At 43.0% G+C, this 27,366-nt stretch overlaps 1 protein-coding gene across 4 annotated transcripts; it reads right to left on the reverse strand.

The window, feature by feature from the left end:
• Positions 1–54: 54 nt before the first annotated feature.
• On the reverse strand, positions 55–26,015 carry glsa (glutaminase a). 4 transcript variants are annotated; one of them, XM_071464394.1, is made up of 18 exons: positions 25,622–26,015; positions 19,032–19,122; positions 18,432–18,550; positions 15,895–16,024; positions 15,490–15,569; positions 15,194–15,357; positions 7,022–7,080; positions 4,145–4,177; positions 3,860–3,918; positions 3,669–3,735; positions 3,371–3,421; positions 3,042–3,218; positions 2,834–2,965; positions 2,656–2,748; positions 2,347–2,408; positions 2,181–2,257; positions 2,022–2,085; positions 55–1,932 (listed from the first exon to the last, which is right to left on the reverse strand). In XM_071464394.1, exons 1-18 carry the CDS (start codon positions 25,888–25,890, stop codon positions 1,785–1,787), a joined length of 1,875 nt encoding a protein of 624 aa, XP_071320495.1. In that variant the 5' UTR covers positions 25,891–26,015; the 3' UTR covers positions 55–1,784. The 4 variants fall into 4 exon arrangements, with proteins under 4 accessions (XP_071320495.1, XP_071320494.1, XP_071320496.1 ...); XM_071464393.1 differs by having other exon boundaries at positions 19,032–19,128; positions 25,622–26,014; XM_071464395.1 differs by lacking the exon at positions 25,622–26,015 and adding an exon at positions 21,061–22,960 and having other exon boundaries at positions 19,032–19,128.
• Positions 26,016–27,366: the final 1,351 nt, after the last annotated feature.

Below are 27,366 nucleotides of genomic sequence, written 5' to 3' on the forward strand. Positions count from 1 at the left end.
TGAACAACAGAATATTGGCATCTGAACTAAAAATCCCCCCAAAAAACAGACATGTTGTATTTTTTTTTTCCCCTCTAACTTTTATTAAATGTTTTTATCTGTGAATAAATATCTGGACTGCCTGCGACGGCAGAAATATACAACAAGAACGCCACCAAACACGTTACATTCAGAATATTTCAGTCGCACAAACGGAAACCACCTCATTTCACTGACAGGGAGGAGGGAGCCGAGCTGCAGGTCGGGATCACTTCATATCAAAGGAATCAAACCCATATTGCTGATTTCATCTGACATTTCCAAAATATTGCAGGATTGTGCTTCTTTTGATCCGTTTTAACCTGAATGAACTGATCCCAACCTGAGGAGTAAAAGGGTTTCCACTGCTCAACGTGTCAACTAAACGTCCCAACAGGACACAGACTACGTCTTTCACACACGACATATTTAACACAAAGGAAAACCAACCATCTTGAATCATGTGATGCATCTCAGAGTGTCTAAAGCCTCGATACTACCTCGATACAATCTCAACAAACACACCTGACTCTTTAAACTTAGTGTCCTGAGTTCAGTTAAAGAGCTGAATCCACCGACTTCAACGTCAGTCGACTGTCTGCAGCTGAAACTCTCAGATTCAAATGCCTGCTTCTTCATTTAGTTCTTATTGGATTCAGTTTGGAAGCAGCTGCTGATTGACACGAGCTCCACTGTGTTGTTGCATAAACAATAGACATGATTTATGAGCCTGGTTTGGAAACAGACAGTCACCACCACTGTAAGAGGCTCTGGGTCACAGTGAGATGGACGACTGAAAACACTGGAGACGAGCTGATGTTGTAGTTTGAGTCACTGCTCTGACCTGTCAGATTTTTTTTTTTTTTTTTTTTTAAAGCAAAAACATAAAACGAACTGATGTTGGTGGATCTTTACAGTAATTGATTCTGGCAGTGTCGTATCAGATATGTAGAAACCTTTAACTCTTCCCTCAGACCTTGGCCAACTTGCTGACATTATTTCCTTATGTTACAAAAAACAACCAAAATGCAAAATAAATAGTAAATAATACAGCAGAAGAGTGGAAAATACAAATCCAGTTTTAGGTAACAAAAAAAAACAACAACATCCTTTAAACGCTGAATATTTCATAAATGTGAATCTAAGTCGTATTTGACTGTTTGAGTGAAATCTACCTCACACACCTCGTGAATCCACCGGACGAGAACAGACCTACAGCGACACACCTGTACGTATTTACACTAACGGAGCTCAGGAGTATACACACACTACATGAATGTACAGTTTATCTTCAGAGATAAATAAATATCACACACACTCAGGTGTTTGGGGAAGATACATTCCACCACGTTGTGATGATGAGGTGAGGAAGGTTTTTAAGATCTGGACAGAGTCCGTCAATTTCCCAGCTACCGCTGAATTTACCCAGCATTCAGCTGGTGGCTGGTCATTTCCTACAAAGCTACACAGCTGATGATAAAATACAGAGAGAGAGAAGAAAATAAAAATATTTCCCCACTTACAAGAATAAAATACAAAAACCAACAACATCTACTAACACCATGACGAGGAGCTTTTACACTGGAGGGACAGTGGAGAGGTTTTCACCGTACAGTTTATCATGTGGGTAGTTTTAACGTGTGTAGTTGATCAGGATTTCCTCTCGGATCTTGGGTCAAAATGTTTTCCTCAAGTGCAGAGTGATGTGTTTTTCCCCTCACAGCACACCGTCCACCTCCAGCTTCCTCCGCGCAGCGTCCCCTCCATCAGAGCAGGCCGTCCAGGTTCTTCTCTGCGTTCTGCTTGTCGGCCGTGCTCTCCTGGGGACTGTACTGGGTGTGGTAATCGCGGAGGATGGTCACCACGTCGTGGTGGCCGAAGTGGACGGCTTCGTCCATAGGCGTGTTCCCCCACCTGCAGGACGCAGAGGACACAGTGTTGTCATAGCAACACAGAGCATCACTGAAGCTCACACAGCCACAGATCCTGCTGCTGGATGTTACCTGTCTCTGGGAACCGGGTTCACCCTACAGGCCTCCAGCAGGAAGCGAACCACCTCAGTGTGTCCTAAAACACACACACGCACACACACACATCAGCTCCATCACCAAACACACTGATTGAACTGACTCATTGACACAGTGATGTGCTCAGGGTCTCACCTTCAGCAGCCGCCACGTGCAGAGCCGTCCTGGAGTCGTAGTCCCTCTGCTCCATGTCCATGGAGGACAAAGCAAACCTGATGAAAACACGTTTAATCTCAGGGTCAATCAGGAGGAAACAAACACTCAGCAGTGGATTAGAATCAGGTGTGAAGAGTGTGTTCACCTCCTCAGGGCGGAGACGTCTCCAGTGTAAGCAGCAAACAGCAGATTGATCACTGACTTCACCTGAAACAACAAACACATTACAGCTGAACATTTACAGCACAAAAGCTACTATTCATACATATATGTTCATATTTATATTCTTCCACTTCTTCCTTCATGTGATGTGTTTTATCTCTGTTTTATTGATGAGTGTGAGCACATCACACATCGTACAGTGGTTCTCCAGCAGGTGGAGCTGTGCATTAACATCCTGCAGACAAGGTCACGCAGCTTCCAGGACACAGCAAACACAGGAGGCGGGACTCACCCTCTGGTCTCCTCCTTCCCTGCGAGGATCCAGTTTCTTAGCAAAGTGCCTCAGATTGTCGTAGTTGTGGAAGTTGCAGAGAGAAACCAGGTCCTGACAGAAGAAGAAGAAGAAGACTCAGTTTGATGGGTAAGATGTGAGGAGCCTCATCATGCAGCTCAGTCTCCACTGAGGTTACCGTGCAGAACTGGATGCCTCTGACGCTGTTGCCCAGCTTGTCGAGGGGAGGAGACCAACACATGACGCCCATCACATTCGGTACAACCAGCAGAATCCCGCCGGCGACGCCAGATTTCGCCGGCAGACCGACCTGAAACACGAGCACCGTGATGAGCCGTGACCCTGGAGCTCGTTGATGAGAGCATCTGTGTGAACGAGCTACTCACGTGGAAAGCAAACTGTCCGGAGAAGTCGTACATGCCGCAGGAATGCATCAGACTCAGAGTGTTTCGCACCGCCTCGGGGCTCAGCACACGCTCTCCTGTGATTGGACAGAAGCCGCCGTTGGCCAGAGTCGCTGCCATGACGCTGGCGCTCTCACAGGTCACCTCGATGGAGCACAGCTGACGGGGAAGAACGTGAACGATTAATAAATCTGTTTTCTCTGATCACCTGCAGCGGCCGCAGTCGTAGCATGATGATGATGATGATGATGATGATGATGATGATGATGATGGCGATGGCTCATATTCATCACATGACTTCAACTACTCACTTGGAAGTAGAAGTCCAGGATGGCGGTCATGTCTGTCCCCTCTGGGAAACACTGGAAAGACAAAATCACCGTCAAACAGCTGCAAACGTTCAGGGTGAGAATTAATGAAAACACGTACAAATATGTCAAATTAAACAAGTATTAAAAAAAACCCAAATAACTATTTGAATGTCAGCGTTCACACTCAGCTTCGCTTTCTCACCACTGACCAGTAACTGTCAGTTACGTGGCTCAGTGGGTTCCTACTCCTCAGATTAAATAACGTCTCTGCTCAGCTGTGGATGACCTTTGACCTCACCTTCTTCTCCTTCAGGTAGTAGCCGATGGCAAAGTTTCTGTCTCCAGACTCGCGCTCCGACTGGAAACTGGGACACAGAGAGGGAGGAGGTTTGTTCTTTACACTGTCCTGACTGAATGAATTCAGCTCAGTCTGCAGATGTTATTCTCCTCGTTCAGTACATTTCTGCAGTGACCTGTGCTTTCACTCACGTGGCGTTGCTGAAGCCCACGTACTCGTTTCCTGCCAGTTTGTTCATGAAGTTCATGACCTGCAGAGCAGAGCAGCAAGTTCACATCCGCTCATCCCAGATTCCCTGATCTAAATGTTCACTGTCGCCACAAATCTGAGTATTTGCAGGTTTTGTTTTGGATTTGTGACGAACATTTTCCACTTTCTGCCACTTAACAAATAAATAATCAGTTTATAGTTGATAGCAACATTCATTTCTATCTTCCAGATATAATGTGTGTACGTCTGTAATGCAACACACTCACATAGTCAAATTTCTCGGCGTTGCTTGCCCCTTGCTGAAACACAAACAGAACAATGATTATTGATAAAACATGTCGGTCAGAGCACGTCTGACACACATCAAACTGACACTGACACCAAAAGTTAATTAGCACTATTATATATCATCCATATCTCTATGATATTAAACTACATGACTACAGTTTCAAATTCATCAGTAATGTGACCAGTCAAACCAGATGAATTAAGATTAGAAGTGGGAGACTAGCTGGAGATGGAGGAGGTGAAATAAAACAGTTAATCCACTCAGTGTCTCTGGGTTTGTAAAAGAAAAGAAAAAAATTCAATGAACGGGATCAAAGGAAAAAATGTTTTTATCTTCAGCTGAACCTCGACTGCTCCAGATGTGTTTGATTGAGGTGTAACTGCTGATCACAACACCCTGAGTCTGCAGGTGTGTTGAAGTAGAGTGTGTCTGCTGTACTAAGCTGCTGCCTGTGACTGAGTGTTTTCTACACTGCGAGCCACAGAATCCACAGCGTCCATCACTGAATGTTTCACAGTCAGCAGCTGCCGACCAGACATCATTGAACCTGACTGCAGGTCGCCTGAGTCGCAGTGTGGCCGTGTGCAAATCACAGGTCCCAACAAACTCTAGATGAAGCGTTGTGATTGGTGCAACACAAATCACATCATCTGCATGTTTAACCTTAACAGTGAAATCTGTTGATCTTAATCTTTTCTGTTGCTGGTGATGATGTCATTAATCTAACAAATACCAATGAATGATAATGCAATCACTATTTTTACTACAACTAGCTGCGCGGATGCTAAGAGCGCACAGTGGATTTTATCAGCCGCTGTGGCTGCAAACAAAAACCGACTGATGTTTTTATTCGAAGGATTTATCTGCACTAACAGATCAGTTTTAGTCTCAGATCTACAGTGGAAATAAAACAAAAGGAAAAACTAAACTGAACAAAGGAGTCCGCCTCGACAGAAGAATGGAGTATGACATAAAACCAGTGTTTGAGCTGAGCCAGAGCTGCACTGTTTATAATCCAGACGTATAAACAGTTTGGAGAATGCAGGTGAAAAGTACAGAAGCAACACTGAAACATTCATCAACAGCCACGTGAAGGCTAAAAGCTTTTCACAAATCCAGACCAAAGAGGGGAAGAAATGATTAAAAAGGAAAATTACCAACGTCATTGACCTGTTGCTGTGGTCATAATTTCCCAAAGATCCTAATGCTGTAAAATATGCAACAACACATAAAACCACACAACGAGCCTTGAAAAGGTACATTGCAAATGAGCGTATTTGAAGTGTAGATCTAGATTCAGAGAGAGGAAGAGGAGGGACGCATGCACACAGCCCCTCACAGAACCTGGTTTTCAATGGATACGACAGATTCAAGCTTCAGCTACACAAATCTCAACAGTGACTGGTTGGGATTCAGTGGTTGAGGGAAATTTCTTCCACATTGTATGGGAATAATCAACGACAGATATTTCTTTTTTTTTTTTTAGGTAAAAATTAACAAACCTCAAAATCTCAGTCATCTACATGTTGCCATTGTGCTGTTCATCAGCTGATCATCATTCCCATACAATGTGACTGCAACACAACATCCTGGATGACTCCTCTACTCATCCAAAAACAAAGAAATACAACATGTTGAAAGATCATGTGGTGTGATCTGTGTTTCAGTAAACAATAAAAATGATCAAGCTACAGGCGACTTCTTTTATAAAGTGGGTGTTCAGGCTTAAAGCTCTGTGTACTGTGAGTTTACAGCTCCACTCTCTGCCAGATACACTGAGCTGAGATACTACTTTCATTTCTATATGACGAAACACAGTATATACATGTGTTATTTTCAATCTTTAATAATTCATATTTATGGACTTATGATAGTGATCAACATAAAGGTGAATATCAAGAACACTGAAATTCAATATTTTCTTATTCAGGATGTTGATCTGAACATTATAAAAAAGAAATTAAAGGATTCGGATTATAAACAAATGTTCATTTTGGTTGCTTTAAGAAATGTCTGAACACTTAATAGAGGTAAATAGAGTCTGAATCCTCCCTGATAGAACCGCTTTTACTCTCAGGCCAGGTTTTACAGACCAGAGCTAAAGGATGGAGGAGAGGCAGGATGCTGTCTGTGGATTTGTACTTGTGCAGACTTGAGCTGAGGAAGCCAGATCTTGTATGATTTAGTAGAGCATGAGAAGACAGAGCCTCCTCTCATTGTGAGAATGTAATACTGTAATTAAACTCTGAGACGCCCTCGTGAGTTCCTGTTGATCCTCACTGGCCACCTGAGAAAGGATACTGAGGTTTAGATTTTAATTTGAGTCTTAAATCAGCAGGTGGTGCTCTTGTGTCTCTATCAGCTCCATGTGTCTGAAGGTCAGAGGAGGATATGGAATGAAACACTCAGGTAACAGAGCAGTTTCCCTGATTAAAAATGTGCCTGAGCCCTGTCTCCATCTCCGCCCACTCTGTGGACTCTATGAACCGGGTGCGTCTGTGCAGGATATCCGCACGATGCTGCTTTCAACCAAATCCCCTTTCAGCGTGATTATCTATAACCTTAATCTCCCTGTATACAGTGATCTGGCAGAAACACATTCTCCACAAATTCTAATTTTATTTCAGACAAATTCTCTCTTTGGACACAAGTTTGTTGGACTTTCTAGCTGCAGTTCAAAATTCAAATTGTAAAATAAGCTCTGCCAACCCTGACATAAAAATAAAACCCCTCACAATACTTTTTAAAGACACAAGAGTCCTATTGGCCTGTTTATTATATTGTATGTGAACTAAACAATTTCCAAAGTAAATGTTCTCAATAATTCATGATGGGGTGTGTAAATGCAGCTTACCTTAATGAGGGAGGTGCAGACGATAGCACCAGCATTAACCATGGGGTTGTGTGGTTTATCTGTAAGAGAGAAAGTCAAACTAGAAAAAGACAGAACACTGAGGAACCTCAACATAACGAGGCAGGGAACTGCTTTTAATCTTCTTATGTAACAGGAGAGAACAATGTAGAAAAAATAAGCAGGTTCTCTGCTTTGTTAAATAGCATAATACATTATAAATAATGTCATAGTATGGAACGGCAAAAAAACATCTTAGTTTGCTATAAAAATTGCCTTAGTATAGAAATATATCTTGGAATTTTGACGGCTAATGTGCAAAGGCACCACTCAAATGGTCTAAAAAAATACACCTCTAGAAGGTCTGACCCAGTGGCTCAGGGTGTTACAGGTGTTACTTGAAGTTGTGGATTTGATCCTTGATGAATATGAAAGTCTTAAGGACGCGAAAAAGGGACATCAAAGTGAAGACTCAAGGGCGCTACGAAACACATGTCAAGTGTCTGATTGAAAAGCTCAGGCTGTTAGGTGACTGACTGGTGATTCTGTGATTGTTCGTTCAAATCTTACCAGGTTCAGTCAGTTTTGAAGTGTAACACCCAAAGTCAAGACTCAAAGACACTACGAAACATACTTCAGACGTCTAACCAAATAGCTCAGTCTGTCTGGTGACTGGCTGGTGAGTTGGTGGTCATGGGTTTGATTCTTAGCAGGTTCAGTCAGTTTTGAAGTCTAACACCCAAAGTCAAGACTTACAGGCGATACGAAACACAAGCCAACTGTTTCATCAAAAAGCTCAGGCTGTTAGGCGACTGACTGTGATTGTTGGTTCAAATCTTACCAGCTTCAGTCTGTTTTGAAGTATAACACCCAAAGTCAAGACTTAAAGGCGCTACGAAACATGCCCCAGGTGTCTAACCCAATAGCTCAGACTGTTAGGTGACTGGCTGTTGATTCTGAGGTTGTTGGTTTGATTCTTAACAGGTTCAGTCTATTTTGAAGTCTAACACCCAAAGTGAAGACTCAAAGGCGCTACGAAACACAAGTCAACTGTCTGATCAAAAAGCTGAGGCTATTAGGCAAATGACTGGTGGTTCTGTGATTGTTGGTTCAAACCTTACCAGGTTCAGTACATTTTGAAGTCTAACACCCAAAATGAAGACTCAAGGGCGCTACGAAAGATGCATCAAGTGTCTAAGTGAATAGCTCAGGCTGTTGGGTGACTGACTGGAGATTCTGAGATCATTGGTTCAAATCTCAGCACGTTCAGTCTATTTTGAAGTCTAACACCCAAAATCAAGACTTAAAGGCACTACGAAAAACAAGCCAACTGTTTCATTAAATATCTCAGGCTGTTGGATGACTGGTTAGCGACTCTGATATCATGGGTTCCAATCTTACCAGGTTCAGTACATTTTGAAGTCTAACACCCAAAATTGGATTGGATCTTGATAAGTGCTTTCAATTTTGAAGTCTATTACCCAAAATAAAGACTCAAGGGCGCTACGAAACATGTGTCAACTGTCTAACCGAGTAGCTCAGACTGTTAGATGACTGGCTGGTGACGCTGATATCATGGGTTCAAATCTTACCAGGTTCCGCACATTTTGAAGTCTAACACCCAAAATGAAGACTCAAGGGCACTATGAAAGATGCATCAAACATCTAACTGAATAGCTCAGGCTGTTAGGTGCCTAACCGGTGATTCTGAGATCATTGGTTCAAATCTTAGGATCAGTCTATTTTGAAGTCTAACACCCAAAGTGAAGACTCAAAGGCGCTACGAAACACAAGTCAACTGTCTGATCAAAAAGCTGAGGCTATTAGGCAAATGACTGGTGATTCTGTGATTGTTGGTTCAAACCTTACCAGGTTCAGTACATTTTGAAGTCTAACACCCAAAATGAAGACTCAAGGGCGCTACGAAAGATGCATCAAGTGTCTAAGTGAATAGCTCAGGCTGTTGGGTGACTGACTGGAGATTCACAGATCATTGGTTCAAATCTTAGCACGTTCAGCCTATTTTGAAGTCTAACACCCAAAATCAAGACTTAAAGGCACTACGAAAAACAAGCCAACTGTTTCATTAAATAGCTCAGGCTGTTCAATGACTGGCTAGTGACTCTGATATCATGGGTTCAAATCTTACCAGGTTCAGTACATTTTGAAGTCTAACACCCAAAATTGGATTGGATCTTGATAAGTGCTTTCAATTTTGAAGTCTATTACCCAAAATAAAGACTCAAGGGCGCTACGAAACATGTGTCAACTGTCTAACCGAATAGCTCAGACTGTTAGATGACTGGCTTGAGACGCTGATATCATGGGTTCAAATCTTACCAGGTTCAGCACATTTTGAAGTCTAACACCCAAAATGAAGACTCAAGGGCACTATGAAACATGCATCAAATATCTAACTGAATAGCTCAGGCTGTTAGGTGCCTAACCGGTGATTCTGAGATCATTGGTTCAAATCTTAGGATCAGTCTATTTTGAAGTCTAACACCCAAAATGAAGACTCAAGGGCGCTACGAAAGATGCATCAAGTATCTAAGTGAATAGCTCAGGCTGTTGGGTGACTGACTGGAGATTCTGAGATCATTGGTTCAAATCTTAGCACGTTCAGTCTATTTTGAAGTCTAACACCCAAAATCAAGACTTAAAGGCACTACGAAAAACAAGCCAACTGTTTCATTAAATAGCTCAGGCTGTTCAATGACTGGTTAGCGACTCTGATATCATGGGTTCCAATCTTACCAGGTTCAGTACATTTTGAAGTCTAACACCCAAAATTGGATTGGATCTTGATAAGTGCTTTCAATTTTGAAGTCTATTACCCAAAATAAAGACTCAAGGGCGCTACGAAACATGTGTCAACTGTCTAACCGAGTAGCTCAGACTGTTAGATGACTGCCTGGTGACGCTGATATCATGGGTTCAAATCTTACCAGGTTCCGCACATTTTGAAGTCTAACACCCAAAATGAAGACTCAAGGGCACTATGAAAGATGCATCAAACATCTAACTGAATAGCTCAGGCTGTTAGGTGCCTAACCGGTGATTCTGAGATCATTGGTTCAAATCTTAGGATCAGTCTATTTTGAAGTCTAACACCCAAAGTGAAGACTCAAAGGCGCTACGAAACACAAGTCAACTGTCTGATCAAAAAGCTGAGGCTGTTAGGCAAATGACTGGTGATTCTGTGATTGTTGGTTCAAACCTTACCAGGTTCAGTACATTTTGAAGTCTAACACCCAAAATGAAGACTCAAGGGCGCTACGAAAGATGCATCAAGTGTCTAAGTGAATAGCTCAGGCTGTTGGGTGACTGACTGGAGATTCACAGATCATTGGTTCAAATCTTAGCACGTTCAGCCTATTTTGAAGTCTAACACCCAAAATCAAGACTTAAAGGCACTACGAAAAACAAGCCAACTGTTTCATTAAATAGCTCAGGCTGTTCAATGTCTGGCTAGTGACTCTGATATCATGGGTTCAAATCTTACCAGGTTCAGTACATTTTGAAGTCTAACACCCAAAATTGGATTGGATCTTGATAAGTGCTTTCAATTTTGAAGTCTATTACCCAAAATAAAGACTCAAGGGCGCTACGAAACATGTGTCAACTGTCTAACCGAATAGCTCAGACTGTTAGATGACTGGCTTGAGACGCTGATATCATGGGTTCAAATCTTACCAGGTTCAGCACATTTTGAAGTCTAACACCCAAAATGAAGACTCAAGGGCACTATGAAACATGCATCAAATATCTAACTGAATAGCTCAGGCTGTTAGGTGCCTAACCGGTGATTCTGAGATCATTGGTTCAAATCTTAGGATCAGTCTATTTTGAAGTCTAACACCCAAAATGAAGACTCAAGGGCGCTACGAAAGATGCATCAAGTATCTAAGTGAATAGCTCAGGCTGTTGGGTGACTGACTGGAGATTCTGAGATCATTGGTTCAAATCTTAGCACGTTCAGTCTATTTTGAAGTCTAACACCCAAAATCAAGACTTAAAGGCACTACGAAAAACAAGCCAACTGTTTCATTAAATAGCTCAGGCTGTTCAATGACTGGTTAGCGACTCTGATATCATGGGTTCCAATCTTACCAGGTTCAGTACATTTTGAAGTCTAACACCCAAAATTGGATTGGATCTTGATAAGTGCTTTCAATTTTGAAGTCTATTACCCAAAATAAAGACTCAAGGGCGCTACGAAACATGTGTCAACTGTCTAACCGAGTAGCTCAGACTGTTAGATGACTGGCTGGTGACGCTGATATCATGGGTTCAAATCTTACCAGGTTCTGCACATTTTGAAGTCTAACACCCAAAATGAAGACTCAAGGGCACTATGAAAGATGCATCAAACATCTAACTGAATAGCTCAGGCTGTTAGGTGCCTAACCGGTGATTCTGAGATCATTGGTTCAAATCTTAGGATCAGTCTATTTTGAAGTCTAACACCCAAAGTGAAGACTCAAAGGCGCTACGAAACACAAGTCAACTGTCTGATCAAAAATCTGAGGCTATTAGGCAAATGACTGGTGATTCTGTGATTGTTGGTTCAAACCTTACCAGGTTCAGTACATTTTGAAGTCTAACACCCAAAATGAAGACTCAAGGGCGCTACGAAAGATGCATCAAGTGTCTAAGTGAATAGCTCAGGCTGTTGGGTGACTGACTGGAGATTCAGAGATCATTGGTTCAAATCTTAGCACGTTCAGCCTATTTTGAAGTCTAACACCCAAAATCAAGACTTAAAGGCACTACGAAAAACAAGCCAACTGTTTCATTAAATAGCTCAGGCTGTTCAATGTCTGGCTAGTGACTCTGATATCATGGGTTCAAATCTTACCAGGTTCAGTACATTTTGAAGTCTAACACCCAAAATTGGATTGGATCTTGATAAGTGCTTTCAATTTTGAAGTCTATTACCCAAAATAAAGACTCAAGGGCGCTACGAAACATGTGTCAACTGTCTAACCGAATAGCTCAGACTGTTAGATGACTGGCTTGAGACGCTGATATCATGGGTTCAAATCTTACCAGGTTCAGCACATTTTGAAGTCTAACACCCAAAATGAAGACTCAAGGGCACTATGAAACATGCATCAAATATCTAACTGAATAGCTCAGGCTGTTAGGTGCCTAACCGGTGATTCTGAGATCATTGGTTCAAATCTTAGGATCAGTCTATTTTGAAGTCTAACACCCAAAGTCAAGACTTAAAAGCACTACAAAACACAAGTCAACCGTTTCATCAAATGGCTCAGACTGTTGGATGACTGGCTGGTGGATCTGAAAGTATGGGCTTGGATCTTACCAGCATCAGTCCATTTTGAAGTCTAGCATCCAAAATGAAGACTCAAGGGCGCTATGAAACATATGTCAAGCGTCTAACCGAATAGCTCAGGCTGTTAGACGACTGACTGGTGACTCTGCCCTCATGGGTTTGATTCTTAACAGGTTCAGTCAATTTGAAGTCTAACACCCAAAGTGAAGACTCAAGGGCGCTACGAAACATATGTCAAGCGTCTAACCGAATAGCTCAGGCTGTTAGACAACCAGTCGGTACTACTGAGGTCATGGGTTTGAATCTTACCCTGGTCAGTCCTTTTTGAAGCCTAACACCCAAAATGAAGACTCAAGGGCGCTACGAAACACATGTCAAATGTCTAACCAGATAGCTCAGGCTGTTAGACAACCGGTTGGTACTACTGAGGTCATGGGTTCGAATCTTACCCGGATCAGTATATTTTGAAGCCAGTACATTTTGAAGCCTAACACCCAAAATGAAGACTCAAAGACGCTACGAAACATATAGCAAGTGTCTAACTGGATAGCTCAGGCTGTTAGACAAGTGGTTGGTACTTCTGAGGTCATAGGTTCAAGTCTTACCCTGGTTAGTACATTTTGAAGCCTAACACCCAAAATGAAGACTCAAGGGCGCTACGAAACACATGTCAAACGTCTAACCGGATAGCTCAGGCTGTTAGACAACCGGTCGGTACTACTGAGGTCATGGGTTCGAATCTTACCCTGGTCAGTACTTTTTGAAGTCTAACACCCAAAATGAAGACTCAAGGGCGCTACGAAACACATGTCAGATGTCTAACCGAATAGCTCAGGCTGTTAGACAACTGGTTGGTACTACTGAGTGGTTGGTGACCATGAGTGTGTGGGTTCGAATCCTAAGAGGATCGCTGGGTTGTGTAAGGCAAGGGGCCTTCGGAAGCAGAGTGAAAAGCCAGGAGGAGCGTGGAGGTGGAGGAGGGAGGAGGAGCGTGGAGGTGGAGGAGTGTGGAGGAGGGAGGAGGAGCTTGGAGGTGGAGGAGTGTGGAGGAGGGAGGAGGAGCTTGGAGGTGGAGGAGTGTGGAGGAGGAGGGGATGAGGTAGGTAAAAAAATTTCGAGAGGAGAGGAGAGGAGAGGAAGTTGAAATTTTTTTATCTACTACCCACAAAAAAAAAAAAAAAAATTAAAACTCCTCCCTCTACCTACCTCATCCCCTCCTCCTCCTCCTCCACACTCCTCCTCCCTCCTCCACACTCCTCCCTCCTCCACCTCTACCTCCACCTCCAAGCTCCTCCACCTCTACCTCCACCTCCAAGCTCCTCCTCCCTCCACGCTCCTCCTGGCTTTTCACTCTGCTTCCGAAGGCCCCTTGCCTTACACAACCCAGCGAACCTCTTAGGATTCGAACCCACACACTCATGGTCACCAACCACTTGTCTAACAGCCTGAGCTATCCGGTTAGACACTTGATAGATGTTTCGTAGCGCCCTTGAGTCTTCATTTTGGGTGTTAGGCTTCAAAATATACTGATCCGGGTAAGATTCGAACCCATGACCTCAGTAGTACCAACCAGTTGTCTAACAGCCTGAGCTATTCGGTTAGACATCTGACATGTGTTTCGTAGCGCCCTTGAGTCTTCATTTTGGGTGTTAGACTTCAAAAAGTACTGACCAGGGTAAGATTCGAACCCATGACCTCAGTAGTACCAACCAGTTGTCTAACAGCCTGAGCTATTCGGTTAGACATCTGACATGTGTTTCGTAGCGCCCTTGAGTCTTCATTTTGGGTGTTAGACTTCAAAAAGTACTGACCAGGGTAAGATTCGAACCCATGACCTCAGTAGTACCGACCGGTTGTCTAACAGCCTGAGCTATCCGGTTAGACATCTGACATGTGTTTCGTAGCGCCCTTGAGTCTTCATTTTGGGTGTTAGGCTTCAAAATGTACTAACCAGGGTAAGACTTGAACCTATGACCTCAGAAGTACCAACCACTTGTCTAACAGCCTGAGCTATCCAGTTAGACACTTGCTATATGTTTCGTAGCGTCTTTGAGTCTTCATTTTGGGTGTTAGGCTTCAAAATGTACTGAACCAGGTAAGATTCAAACCTATGACCCCCAGAAGTACCAACCACTCGTCTAACAGCCTGAGCTATCCGGTTAGACACTTGATATGTGTTTCGTAGCGTCTTTGAATCTTCACTTTGGGTGTTAGACCTCAAAATGGACTGACCCTCTTAGGAATCCAACCCATGAGCTCAGCTATTCAGTTAGACACTTGACATATGTTTCTTAGTGCCTTTGAGTCACTGTTCAAGAAATATGACTAAAGTGTCTTTGGTTATGTAGCTCAGGGAGCAAGGGAAGTACTTTTAAGTTTTGGGATCTTTGGATGTGATCGGAAAGAGCTGCATTGAGTTTTTAAGTCCACCACCGTAAGTAAACAAAGGCTCGAAGAAATAATCTCTAAATGTCTGACCATGTAGCTCAACTCTGGACAGGAGCAGCCTCTATTGACATTATTAATCAAATTATATTGAAACATCCTTGCTTCAGCAATTTTTGTACTACTGCATATCAATATTAGTGTGTTCATACTGTAAAAAAAGTCTTAGTAACTATGTAAATTGTTCTGGACATTGAACATCACGACATAATATACTGTGATGTTTTTATGACTTTGTCAGAAAAACAAAGTCAGAAAAAATGTAATCGTAGTATAGTAATGTCATTGTAAGTCAATTTTATTAATATAGCACCACATCATAACATGAGGTTAAGATATAGAGGGAACCCCAACAGTTCCCCCAATGAGCAGAGGAGAGGTTCATGTGAGAAGCAAATTTGTGATCGGGTATGAAGTAACTATTTCCTCACCATCTTCATTCAGGAAGAGCTTGTTGAATCGCAGACCACTGGGCTCTTTGCCAATAAATCGATGAACATACTCAGTGCCATGGTCGTGAACAGCAATGGCATATTTCAGCGGCTTGACGCAAGACTGCAGACAGAAAGGAACCTTGGTGTCGCCGACAGTGTGCCTAAGAATGAGAAAGAGACAAACCACTGTCCTGGGGGACAACTCAAGCTCAGTCATGTGGCATTTGGCCGGCCTGTGGTTGTCCAGCCAACAAACAAAAACTATTTAGCATGAATTAACTTTGAAACTGTACCTCTGTCCATCGACGGTGCACAGGGCGACAGCCCACAGATCTGGACTGAAGCGGGCCAGCTGGGGAATGTAGTCCGCCACCTACAACATTGCACAATAATCTTACATTTTAAAACCGCTTTTACTGGTTGTTATTGGCAAATTGAAAGAGAAGCATTTTGTGAACAGTCTAAAATCTGCAGTGTGGCTGGAAGAAACTGAATGCTGCTTTTTCTCTCAGCATGAATACTTGAATGAATCACCCTGCAGCACAGTGCACGCCTAGGCAGCATGCATTTATTCATTGTGTGAATAACTGCATTTGCAGAGATGTGCACCGTGTGTACTTCAGTTTCAGAGGAGATTACAATTCACAGATGGTCCTGTCCCTGCAGAGAACTTTATTTCTGAAGTAGCCTTCACTCACCTGCCCTCCAGACAGGTTTTTGGCATTTTCATAGAGGTCATCAATGTGGGCGCAGAAGGTCTGGAAGTCTGGGATAACAAATTTCTTCCTGAAGGCCTGGGTGAGCAGAACAATGTTGCTCTGGACACATCTAATGCAGGAGACGAGACAGGAGACCTTGGGTTAGTCTATAACATCAACGAATTTGGAAACAACTCTCGAGTGCTTATGTTCACCTACTATGAGAGTGAGCTACAGGCAAAGGACATGACTGCTACAACTGCATTTGTTCCACCTGTTGGCAGTAAGTGGTACAGCTGCAGTTTTTGCTTTTTATAGCCACTACTTTGTGCAGATGGGATAACACTTTAACCCTGTGAGAGTTTTGCTAACTTGAGCACATTTTCAGCTCAACAGCAGGAAGAGTATTCAGTTCACTTGCTCTTAATGTCATTAACTATCTTAATATTTTCCAAGCAGAGGGAAGGAGGAGATTTTTACCAGATTTTATTTGTCTAAAAAACAATAAAGTTAACTTAGTTTGCTTTGAGAGGAATCATCAAAACCATGGTTAAGTGCCTAAAGTTATGCCTTTGCATACTTCAGACTCGTGCTAATTGAACTGGTCCAATTATTTCTACACATGCTGAGAGACTTAAATATCATGTAATGAGTTGTGTTGTCTTTTGGGAACCGTTTGCTTTTCTAGTTCAGTGCCTCCATTTCCAGGCTATAATCTCCTGAATGAGCTGTCAGCAGATTTAGCTTGACGGGAGAATTTCTGCACCTTTGCTTAACCAAACTTTATCCTCAGATTCCCTTTGCTCGATTGTGTTGATCTCTCACTGCTTTTTTGAAAAGATTGTTCATGCCTCTAGATTCTGTCCTGGTCTTTTCTTTTTGAGAGATTAAGGCCACAGATAGTAAACACATGACTTCACATAATAAGCGGTGAGGTAGAAGCTGTGCCGCTCTGGTAGCAGAGAGATTTGTGGCTCAGCTATCTCACTGCATCAAACCCTGTCTAATCCCTGTAGCATGGGATCCCTGCAGAGAAAACACACGCTACTCTACACCGCCCGCTCACATGCTTCCCTTCCCTCTGTGAGGCTGAGCTCTATAAATAAGCCCAGGGAGCGGATGTGATGGATTCCAGCCAGGAGCGTCAGTGCCGGGGTCTGTGAGGATTCGGCTCCCTGGCGAGCCGTCATATGGCCCAGCATACTGCCACTTCCCAAGCTGTCACCCAGTTCTGTCTCAGCATCGCTTCCTCTGGAGGGTCAGCAGCGATGCTGCCAGGGTGGGGTGGGGGGGTGGGGTTAGTGTTATTTTATTCTGCAGCTGTTTGTTTCCAGCTGTGGTTTTACAAAAAATGTTCTTTGATTTATCATTTGAATACATTCAAAGCAAATATGACAAATATTGGATACTTCCAGCTTGTCAAATTAAGCAGGCAAATGATTTATTGATCATGACAATGATCTTCAGTTGCGGTTACTCCTCTTAGTGTTATAAAGAGTTGCATTTCACTTGATCAGAGTGACTTTTTCACTTTCATATTTCTTCGCTCGGTCTTTGTTTCTGTATTTAATAAATGACGAGGTGGTTTTTGTGGATTTCTCGAGAACTCCCACGCCTTCTTGGTTTTTGACTTGTGTTCCTTGTCATAGTTAAAATGCTTTTTTGCCAAGCGTTTGTGGTTTTCTAACAACTAATTATTTTACCATAATTTACTCTCAATGTAATTGAGTTGACCTTTGATGTAGGTTATTGAAAGGTCATTCTGTGAGTTGCAAATACCACTCCTTTCAGCTCTTAATGTGTGTCACTCATTCATAACTGAATGTGAAGTGCCTTCACTCTGCCTTTAATCAGTTCTATTACAAACAATACAGACCCATGTCCTTTGCAAACTGTCATAGTTAAGGTTCATATTTAAATGCTTCCCGGAGGTTTATTAGAAATAAAACAATTCAATTTTACAGTTATCTAAGTGTCCTATTTTCCTTCCAGTAGTCATGTTCTTGAATGAGCCCAGCTGGATGACGTGCAAACTGAGAGGTGATGAATAATTAATGACATGCAGCAGAAAAGTGCAGAGGACTCTGACCAGCATTAATAATTCTGACTGTGATGAAATATTGATGCTGATATTAAAGGTGGAACAGCAGGGAGGACATTACTTAAAGGGACCAAATACCAAACATTTTCAAGTGACAATAACTTGAGTCATTCTACCTGTCTCACAGCTTCCTTACAACCGCTGAATTTACGCATTATAATCTGGAAGACTGTGTCCTGTTCTTTCTTGAAAGCAGTGTACTGTGCTGTAAAAAGTACTAAACAATCACAGATTTTAGAACAAGCTACACGTCTGGATCTTTCTTTAATGAAAGACTTTTATTCATAAAACTCCAGGACTGCCAGTGTGGCCTTTTTCCAGTATTTTAACACAAGATGTAAAAACACAAATTAGATTGCGTTGCTATTTTCAAGGCAAAATAAACTTTACATAAATAAAGCTTCAAAGAAAAAAAAAAAAAAAAGGGGAAACCTACTTTTTGAAGAGGTGCCGGTCCAACGCTCCATCAGAGGTTGTCTTCAAGGTCACCTTCAGCATCTCCATACATTCTTTCAGCCGGGGGTCTCCTGTGCGAAGTCCTGTGGCTTTAAGAGCCTGAGGAGAGAGGAGGGGGGACATCTTCATTAAGACCTGACAACAAATCAGCAAAGCTATGAACCAGAATGGGAAGTCGCTGGTGCACTCTAGAGTGTTCCCCATTTCCCCAACCTTAATTTCTTATTTTTATGCAGATATTTTGGTTGGAGTTTGATGATTATTTATCCCCAATTATCTCTAAATATGCATTTTTCTGAAATTTCTGTACACTTTCAAAACTTTTCAAGTGGTGAAGCCGACTACATTTCTTCTACATTTACCAACCTTTCAAACTAGGTGTAGTTATCTGCATATTTATTAATAAAATTTCTGTATATATGTTAAAGTAGGTTTCAAATCAGACATGGAAACATGAATTTAATTTGTGATCAATCGATAAATTCAGCTCCTAATTGGATATTGTGTCTCTTGTGTTATTATAGCAGCTATTCTCCTGTCAGAGTCTCTGGAAGTTGTTAATGCCTCAGACATAACTCACTGTGGTGAATTTGTGTGCAGGGATTTTCTCTTGGCCCTCGGCGATGGTGTAGAAGAGCAGGTCTTCAAGACTGGGCAGGATGCCTGCCTTCCTTCTCCTGCAGGGAAGAAAAATGAAAACACACGTCAGAAAAGTGAGAGACAGAACTCCATGGTGAGGCCGGCAGAGGTACACACATGGAGGGAACTGCAGCAGAGGGAGGAGAAAAAGCTTTTTGACTGCAAGGAGAAGCGGTGATTAATAACTGGAATACTGCACTGGAAACCATTACTTTACACTGGCCTTACTTCAGCATCATAACCTGTGGAGCAGATTTTTACAGCACAACATAACGCCCGAGACACGGCTGCCAGGTCTCCGCTCTGTAAGACTTACAGTTTCAGAGGGTGTTAACTTTTCCAGAGGTTAATGTGCTGCCATAAGGCCAATGTAATGTAAATTGTTAATTGTCTGCTTTACTAGAATACCAGCCAGGAATATGTTTGATTAACAACACACAGCATAGTTTTTACACAGCTAATTTAATCCAAAGGCCTCTAAACCCAACACGGAACTCACTGTGAGGTGGCAGCAGCACATACAGCCCAGAAAAACTGAGAGTATTTCATGATGAATAGCACAGTCAGATGAGGATGACGTAGCCTTACAGGCATCTTCAATCGCGCCGTGTGAGGCTGCAGCGTCAGAGCTATTCAGCCCTATAAAAGCACAGTCTGCAAATGCTGCTGCAGCTGTGACGTGGAGGTTTGCTAACACCCCGGGCACGTTGATGGCATGTTGCTCAGTGGCTGAAACAACCGCCAGCCTCCAACTGAATGACTATACAGTCTCCAGTGAGGCTGCTGAAAAATCCAGCAATCAGACTTCGAGGAACACGGTTATGTCACCGGACGTTGACAGCTCCGCAGCTGAACGCTTCACAGTCATGTCTCTGATCTGAGTTTGTTTCAGCCACCTCTCAGCTGAGAAAGACAGAAGCAGGTTTCAGCCCCTGAAACAAGTCTACAACATCTGTGAAAAAAAGCTGGTGTGCAAATGTCTCAGCAGTGACATTACTGCTCTAATCCTGTGATTTGCTGCTGCATCAGTCAGTAAACGTCATGATAATTTTATTATCTAGTGTTATGGTCTGGCTGGTATTCTACGCAGCGTTTCCACACCAAGTCATCTCTGGGAGGAAAGTTAGTAGCGTGTCAGGAGGCAGACGGGACGACCAGCTCACAGCAGGCTCTCTGCTATGATTCATATCAACCCCAAATTGGATTTGTGCAAAGCTCTGGGTGCCCAGGCTCACAATGTCCTGCAATGCATCATGGGCCACTGGCCTGCGTGCTCGGAGAGGATGTCTGAAAGTAAAGCTTTAGTTGGCAGGTGGCTCCTTCTCAGCAGCCAACCAGAAATAAATAAATCTGATTTGGACCCTTGGAGACATGAGAGCAGAAATCTACCAGCGTGTAATCTCACACTCTGCATGAACAGGGTTTCCTCTGGTTTGACTCAGCAGCAGCAGCGAGCCATCAGGAAATTATTACCCCTGTCAGAGAAAATGGGCAATTAGTAAAACTACTTACTTAGTAAGTATTTGCCAGCACATTGTTTCTCTTCAAGTGTCAGAGGAACTGAAATTCTACCTCTTTAAAAGGTTGATCCATCACTTCTACTTATGAGAAAGTCCCAACTCCTGACTCTTCAACATGTGAGTAGCTTTAACACTAAAAACAATTCTCATGCTAACGGAATTAGCATGTCGTTGAGTCCGTGGTCCATCCCTAACTTTGTTAATGGACGGTTGATGCCTGCCAGTGGGGAAGGAATACATGTCGGAGAGTGTTTGTCGGAGGGAGAGGAAAGGGGGGATGAAGGGATGGACGGGTGAGGGAGAGGGAGAGGATTCAAGCACAGCCGCTGGGAGGAAGTGAGTCAAGGTAAAAGCGGTTGTCGGCATTCTGCAGAAAACCTCTACTTCTACTGGAAAATGGATTTAAGAAGAAAACACTAAAACTAAAAGAAAAAATAGAAACATACTTACAAATGTAAAGCAAGCAGATCAACAACAGGGAGAGAGTGTGCAGAGGGAATAATACTGAATTAGTGACAGTGACAATGGCATTTACACTCATCAGCAACACACCAGCACACCTTTGCAACAGTAAGCAGACATATAATGTGCAACAGTGACAAAAAGCAAGATGTACACAAATCTTCAGATTATTCAGTGACGTGTGATCACAGGTATAATTCATAGCTGCTGTCAGGACGACAAGTTAACCAGAAAACCTGAAAGGCATGAAAGTAAACGTTAATAAACCTCACAAAGATCACATTATTTATTGAACCAAAAAATTAGCAGTTTTCACACTAAGTTTATCAAACAGTGGCCAAAACTAAGAAACTGCGTCTAAAAATAAACCTGAACCTTGGTTATAATTATTATTCCAAGCTGAAGTAACATTAAAATGAAGGCAAACCTGAGCCTTCACTAAGAGAGACTGACAGTGTCTCTGATTCATTCAGGAACTTGAAGGTAAATCCTGTTTGGTCTAGAGGTTAGGGTTCCTGGTTTTCACCCAGGTCGCCAGGGTTTGAGTCCCAGTAGAGGAAGTAGAGTCTTTACTCTTCAGATTCTGTTCATAATTGTTCTTTCCTTTTCTAATTCTCTCTTTTAACTTAATTGAATTTATTTGTACACTTACTGCACAGTGTCACGGCCGATTCAAGGCACATTTCACTACATGTTGTACTTGTGTCACTGTGTACGTGACAAATAAAGAATCTTGAACCTTGAAATATGAGAATCTTGATGCAGCCTCTGGGAGCATCATCACCAGCAGGTTCGAGGTGGACACTGGAACATCTGGATCCGCCTCATTAATCCACCTCAGCTGCTCTCATTAGTGCTCCAGCTCCAGCTCTGTTCATCCCTCCCTCTGTGTGTTTTCAAAGGTCAGCTGATGATTCAACACACAGTTTGTCCAGAGGGTGAAACCAGACGTGCAGCGGCTCCAAAACACTGCACTGTAGACCTGCACTGGCTGCACATCTATATGCAATATGCTAAATTTAGTCTTTTTTTATTTTCCTTTATTTATTTTAGTCAAACTCTCATAGATGAGCCAGTTGAATCACCCAGATCTCCTGCTGTCTGTGAACTGAGCCTGACAGAGCATGTAAAGCTTCGGTGGGAAGAATCAATGAATGAAAACACCTTTTGGCTCTTGTCTTTCTGCTGACTCGTCATGTAATCTACTGGAATTTTATTTTGTCCACTTAGCAGATGAGTGGTCATTAGTGGACGTCAGTTAGCTTGGTGAAGACAGCTGTCTCTTCAGCCCCAGTATAGCTGCTGCTGACAGCTGGTCCTGAACACAGAGACAGCTGAGCAGCTGAGCTTCTCCATTTTATCATATTTCATACACAGATTCATTAATAATAACTACAACTGATTCTGATACAACTTCAGTTTCAGATTTCAGTTTCTGTTTCACTTTCATTAGCAGTTACAGTGCAGTGAAGTGTACAAGTTTAAATAAAGCAAAACAAAGCTTTAAATTAACTTCAAATCCAATCAAGTTAAATGACAGGAAATTACAAAAGCAGAGCATTAATTATAAAGATATATAATAAAGCTACTTTTGAAACAGACTTTATTGCTCATGATTTTACTTCCACTCAAAAGTCTCCCACTGCACATGTGATTTCATTTCATTGACAGATTTAAATCGCAGACAGAGACGCTCATATTGACAAGTGGAGATGTCAGATAGAGTCGTCTGTAGTGTCTGCAGTATTTATCCGACCCGATCGATGGTGCTGGTTTCACCGCCTCACAGATGTCATGACAAATTGGTGTGGGGTGGAGGCGGACATTAGACCGGGAGCGCTGAGAGGCGGCGCTGCACAAATCAATCTGTGCGAGTGACTCATCTGCTCCTTTAGGCTCTGACAACTGCTGGGCAGCACGCCAGCGCGCAGGCTTTGGTGCAAAAACTGTGGAAAAATGATGTGGGTGGGATCAGCTCCACTGCATTACAAACATTTTTAACCCCTGATTAGCCAGGGCACAGCCTCAGGACCCTTATACCCAGACTGGAGTCGTGGCTGAACGCTGTCCGGGCCCCTGAGACTTCAGACTCACAGATTTACTCCCTGACTTCTAACCCTGGTTATTTGTTATGCCTGGAACTAAAACTGGTGACGGTGTCACGAGGGAGTGACCAGAATTAGTGCTGCCACTGACAACTAGTTTCATCTGAATTATCTCGTGATGAGGTGATTTGCAGTTAGTTTAGTGAATATTTGTATTGTAGTTACTTTATACATCTGTTATTGTACATCGGCAGCTGTGACATTTCAATTTCTCCCTGTCAGTATAGTTTATTCCATCTTGTCTTCAGGTTTTTATTGTTTTCCATTATTGATTAATCTGTCACTTATTTTCTGACTTCATCAACAAATCTTGTCAGAAATTAGGGGACACAGCTCCTGAGGAACCAAAGAGATGTCTTTAAATTACTTGTTTTGTCCAACTTTAAATGACTCTTAGTATCTTAGTAATTTTCGGTTCGTGGACTAATTGGATGGAAAATGGTTTTCTGCCAGAAAACACTCACATACCCAACACTCCTCATTAAACTGTCCACGATCATGTTTGTTGGATTCGTTGTGTTGCAACAATCCCAGCTCCACAGAATCAGAGGCCTCAGCTCCCACAGAAGCTGCCCTCCAACAACAGCAGTCACTGTGTTCTTCAGGAGGACACTGGACCTGCTCACTCACCCATTCATCCTGCAGCTCCAGCTAAATCTGAGTGTGTTTAACAGAACGAGCCAAAGCTTCGTGGAAACTGAAATTTGTCTCCAGGGGAAACGAGATGTTGACGACAACCAGTCAGCTCGGCAAATGACTGCCTCGACCGAGCCGATAACTTAAGCAAATTGTCCGTGAACGGAAACAAATGGGGCAACGACGGCCTGCAGGGGCAATAAGGCGGATACAGGCTGGTGCAAAACATTATAATGTAGACTGACAAAAACTATTCATCTGGGAAACATTAACATCTTTACCTGCTTGTGTAAGATAAATACACTTTTTGTTAATGCAGTGACAAACTGCAACTGTGCTGCCTTTATCTCAGTCCGTCAACATTGTCACAACTGTTTCAGCAACGTGACGACACTCCAGCTTGTCAGTTTACTGTCTACAAAGCAGGATTTTCTTTCTCTGATTCTGGCTGAAGTTAAAACTAACATATCACCAAACACTGTCTAAATATTGACACTGAACTACTCATTAAATGTCACAAATCCAGCTCGACTGTGAACTCAGTCAGAGGCAGATTCTTCCAATCCATGCTGTCAAACATCGAGGCTGAAGAGGCTAAAGCAGCGGCTTCAGTCAACACTCAGTGTTTGCAGATGGAAAGAGGAAGCACCGTTTCACAATTCAGGCAGATTTACATCTCATCAAAGCAACAGACGCATCAGACTCAGAGCTGCTGGCGTACAGACCCAACCACGGACCAACCAGAGTCCACGGTTACATCACTAATCAGGAAGTATTGGATATTTGGTTTTAAAATGTATGTCATGGTGCCAAAGCTAGAGATTTCCTTGTGAATATTGAGATTCTTACAACCAAACTTTTACTGTAGTTCATTAATCCGTTAGTCTATAAACAGAACAGAAAATGAATCTTGATAATCACTTAACTAATAAACATTCCCTGATTCCAGCTTCTCTAATCTAAGAATAGGTCACTTTTCTTTGTCTTATGTGACAGTAAACTGAACACCTCTGGACTGTTGGTTGGGTAAAGGAGGCCTGAGCAGCCTGTGATGGTGTTAACCTGCACTCACCTGAGCACTCACCTGAGCTAGAGTCTTCTCTAACAGCAGCTAATCACTCATAATGACAGTGTAATATTGTGCCAATGCATGTTCATAAAGCTGCCATGTCTTGTTTTGACATAATCAATAATCAATACATTAAAATCAATGACAAAAGATGTGAGATGCAACAGTGACTGACCTTCATCAGACATGGCCTTCATGCCGAGATGCTCATCACTGAACTAGCATGCAGTAGCTGCCTTTACAGCTACTTAGCTAATCCCGCCCCGGTTGCTAACTACCGGTATGCCAGCAGCTGTTCCCCGGCCCCCCCACCCCCCCACTCCGGCCCTCACCAGCCTAGCTACCGGGTAAACACTAACTTCACCAGTCATTACCTGGCTGGCTGCAGCTGATTGCAGCTGAAAAGCATCTGAGACAGCAGCTACCCCCTTTGCGTCAATGCTGAATTCAATCTAAAGATCTACTGATTAAAATCAAGATTCCTTGTGAATCTAAGACATACGCCGCAGATTACGACATTTTATTATCAAGGTAATATTAGCAGCCAGTCATTAATTCGGCATCTGTTTTGTTTGTGAATACTGGCTTATTTCAATAAATCAGAAACTCTAAGGTATGGTTCTCAAGCCGTCTTCTATGTAATTGCTGTAATAAATTGTCATTTTTTTCTATGGAGTTCGGCCTCTTCTGGACCTAGCGGCTAACATCTGCCCACAGACCCGGGGCCAAGGTTACTCACTTCTCCGCTGAGGAGTCCTTGGCGGCTTCATTGTGGCCGTCACCCTTGGAGCAAAAGCCTCTTACGCCGGGCTTTCTGGTGAGGCTCTGCGGGGCTCTCCACCCGGCGGCCGCCCTCAGCCTGCCCGGTGACCGCCCGTCCGAAGTGACGGCGCTCGAACAGGCGGCGGTCGCAGGTGCCGCTTTCACCCCGACCCTACCTGTCAACGGGCGCTTGAGCTGGGTTTGAAATAACTCCTTCAGCGCCACCGTTGACCGAAAATGTAACATTTCAATCCCGTGGAGGAGGCCGTGTGGATGGAGTAACTAGCGGAGAACCGAGCGGCGAACTACGGAGAAAAAACGGAGCGAGAGTGTCGGCTCCTCCGTCGTATAACGGTTTTCCTCGGTGAGGTGCAACCTACCTTTAACTCCCGGTGAGCTTTGATTGGACGGTGATAACGCATACCCGCACCTGATTGGTCAGAAGATGCTGTCAATCATCACGGCTGCGCCTCTGCTGCCGGGTCGTGTTTATCTCCATCGTTTCACAACGTTTTGAAGCGATTATCAACATATATCCACTCTTTACTGTTTTTAACGCACAGTTTTATCTTTAAAGAGAAGAACCAAGGAGCAAGCGACCCGATATTAGTGTTTAGAAAGAAAAAAACATGGCGAAGCATATGAAATGTATGGACATAGGAAAGAAAATCAGTTAAATAAAATTATTTCTAATGCACTAAAATCATCAAGTGAGAACCTACAGCCGTGAACGCAGCATAAATCAGCGAGATAAACCAGAGTCAGGGTGAGGCTCTGCTGTCATGGCCTGTCCTGGAGTGACACCCTGTGATTTGTTCTGGTTCTGCACATGCATGGAGGTGTGCAGCAGAGGCAGCAGGTGGCAGTCTGTCCTCCCCAGAAGACATCACAGCACCACCTCCTGGCGAGAAAGACTTTCAGTTGCTCCACAGGCCGAGGATGGGTTTTTAAAAGGAGGCAGAAGCTCCTCATCTTATGCTTTGTGTGGTTTATTCCATGCACCGAGCTGCTTTCCTGAGCACAGGTGTGTAAAAGTGTCACATTCAGGTCAAATTCCTCTCATATAAAGAAATTCTGAACTCATGGCTCTAATATATTATTCTTGTTGCATTCACCCTGAGTCAGGCAGCATTTTAATGTTTGTTTTGAACTCTTTGGCAGCCTGGGTGGGTGGAGTTTGACACCCGGCATAAAATAGTGACCTACAAAAAGAGATTACTCACTGGAAAGTGTTTTGCAAGTTGCTTCAGTTTACTTTTGTGTGACTCCCAACTTTTTATCTGACTTTATCTGAATTGCAGTAAACTCCACCCACCTGGAGCTCCAAGTAGGATAAAACAAACAAATTGAGGCTGACTAATAATGCCTCAGTTAGAACATGAAACATTCATGACTTTGGACTGCAGGAAACTCCGACTCTGCAGCTCTGATTTCCATGTAATCGGCTCCAGAGGTAAAGGGGACTTCCAACAAAATTTACATGTGGGTTGTTATTTTACAGGAATCCACATTTACATCAAAAGAAAAAAAAACTTTCGGGCGTGCACTGGAAGAGCTGCGAGTACAGAAACCTTATTTTACTAAATAACCTTTGCCTCTAAAAATAGAATAATGAAATCTGTCACATTCAACATGCAAATGCAAACATGAAATTGGCCAAAATTTGCCCAAACATGTCCAACACCTGCAGGCAGCGGGTCTCTGCTTCAGTCTCGTCTGTGT

The sequence above is a fragment of the Trachinotus anak genome, unplaced genomic scaffold (assembly GCF_046630095.1).
Source record: "Trachinotus anak isolate AG129_WGS33_773 ecotype Australia unplaced genomic scaffold, CSIRO_AGI_Tana_v1 ptg000026l, whole genome shotgun sequence".
Lineage (NCBI taxonomy): Eukaryota > Metazoa > Chordata > Actinopteri > Carangiformes > Carangidae > Trachinotus > Trachinotus anak.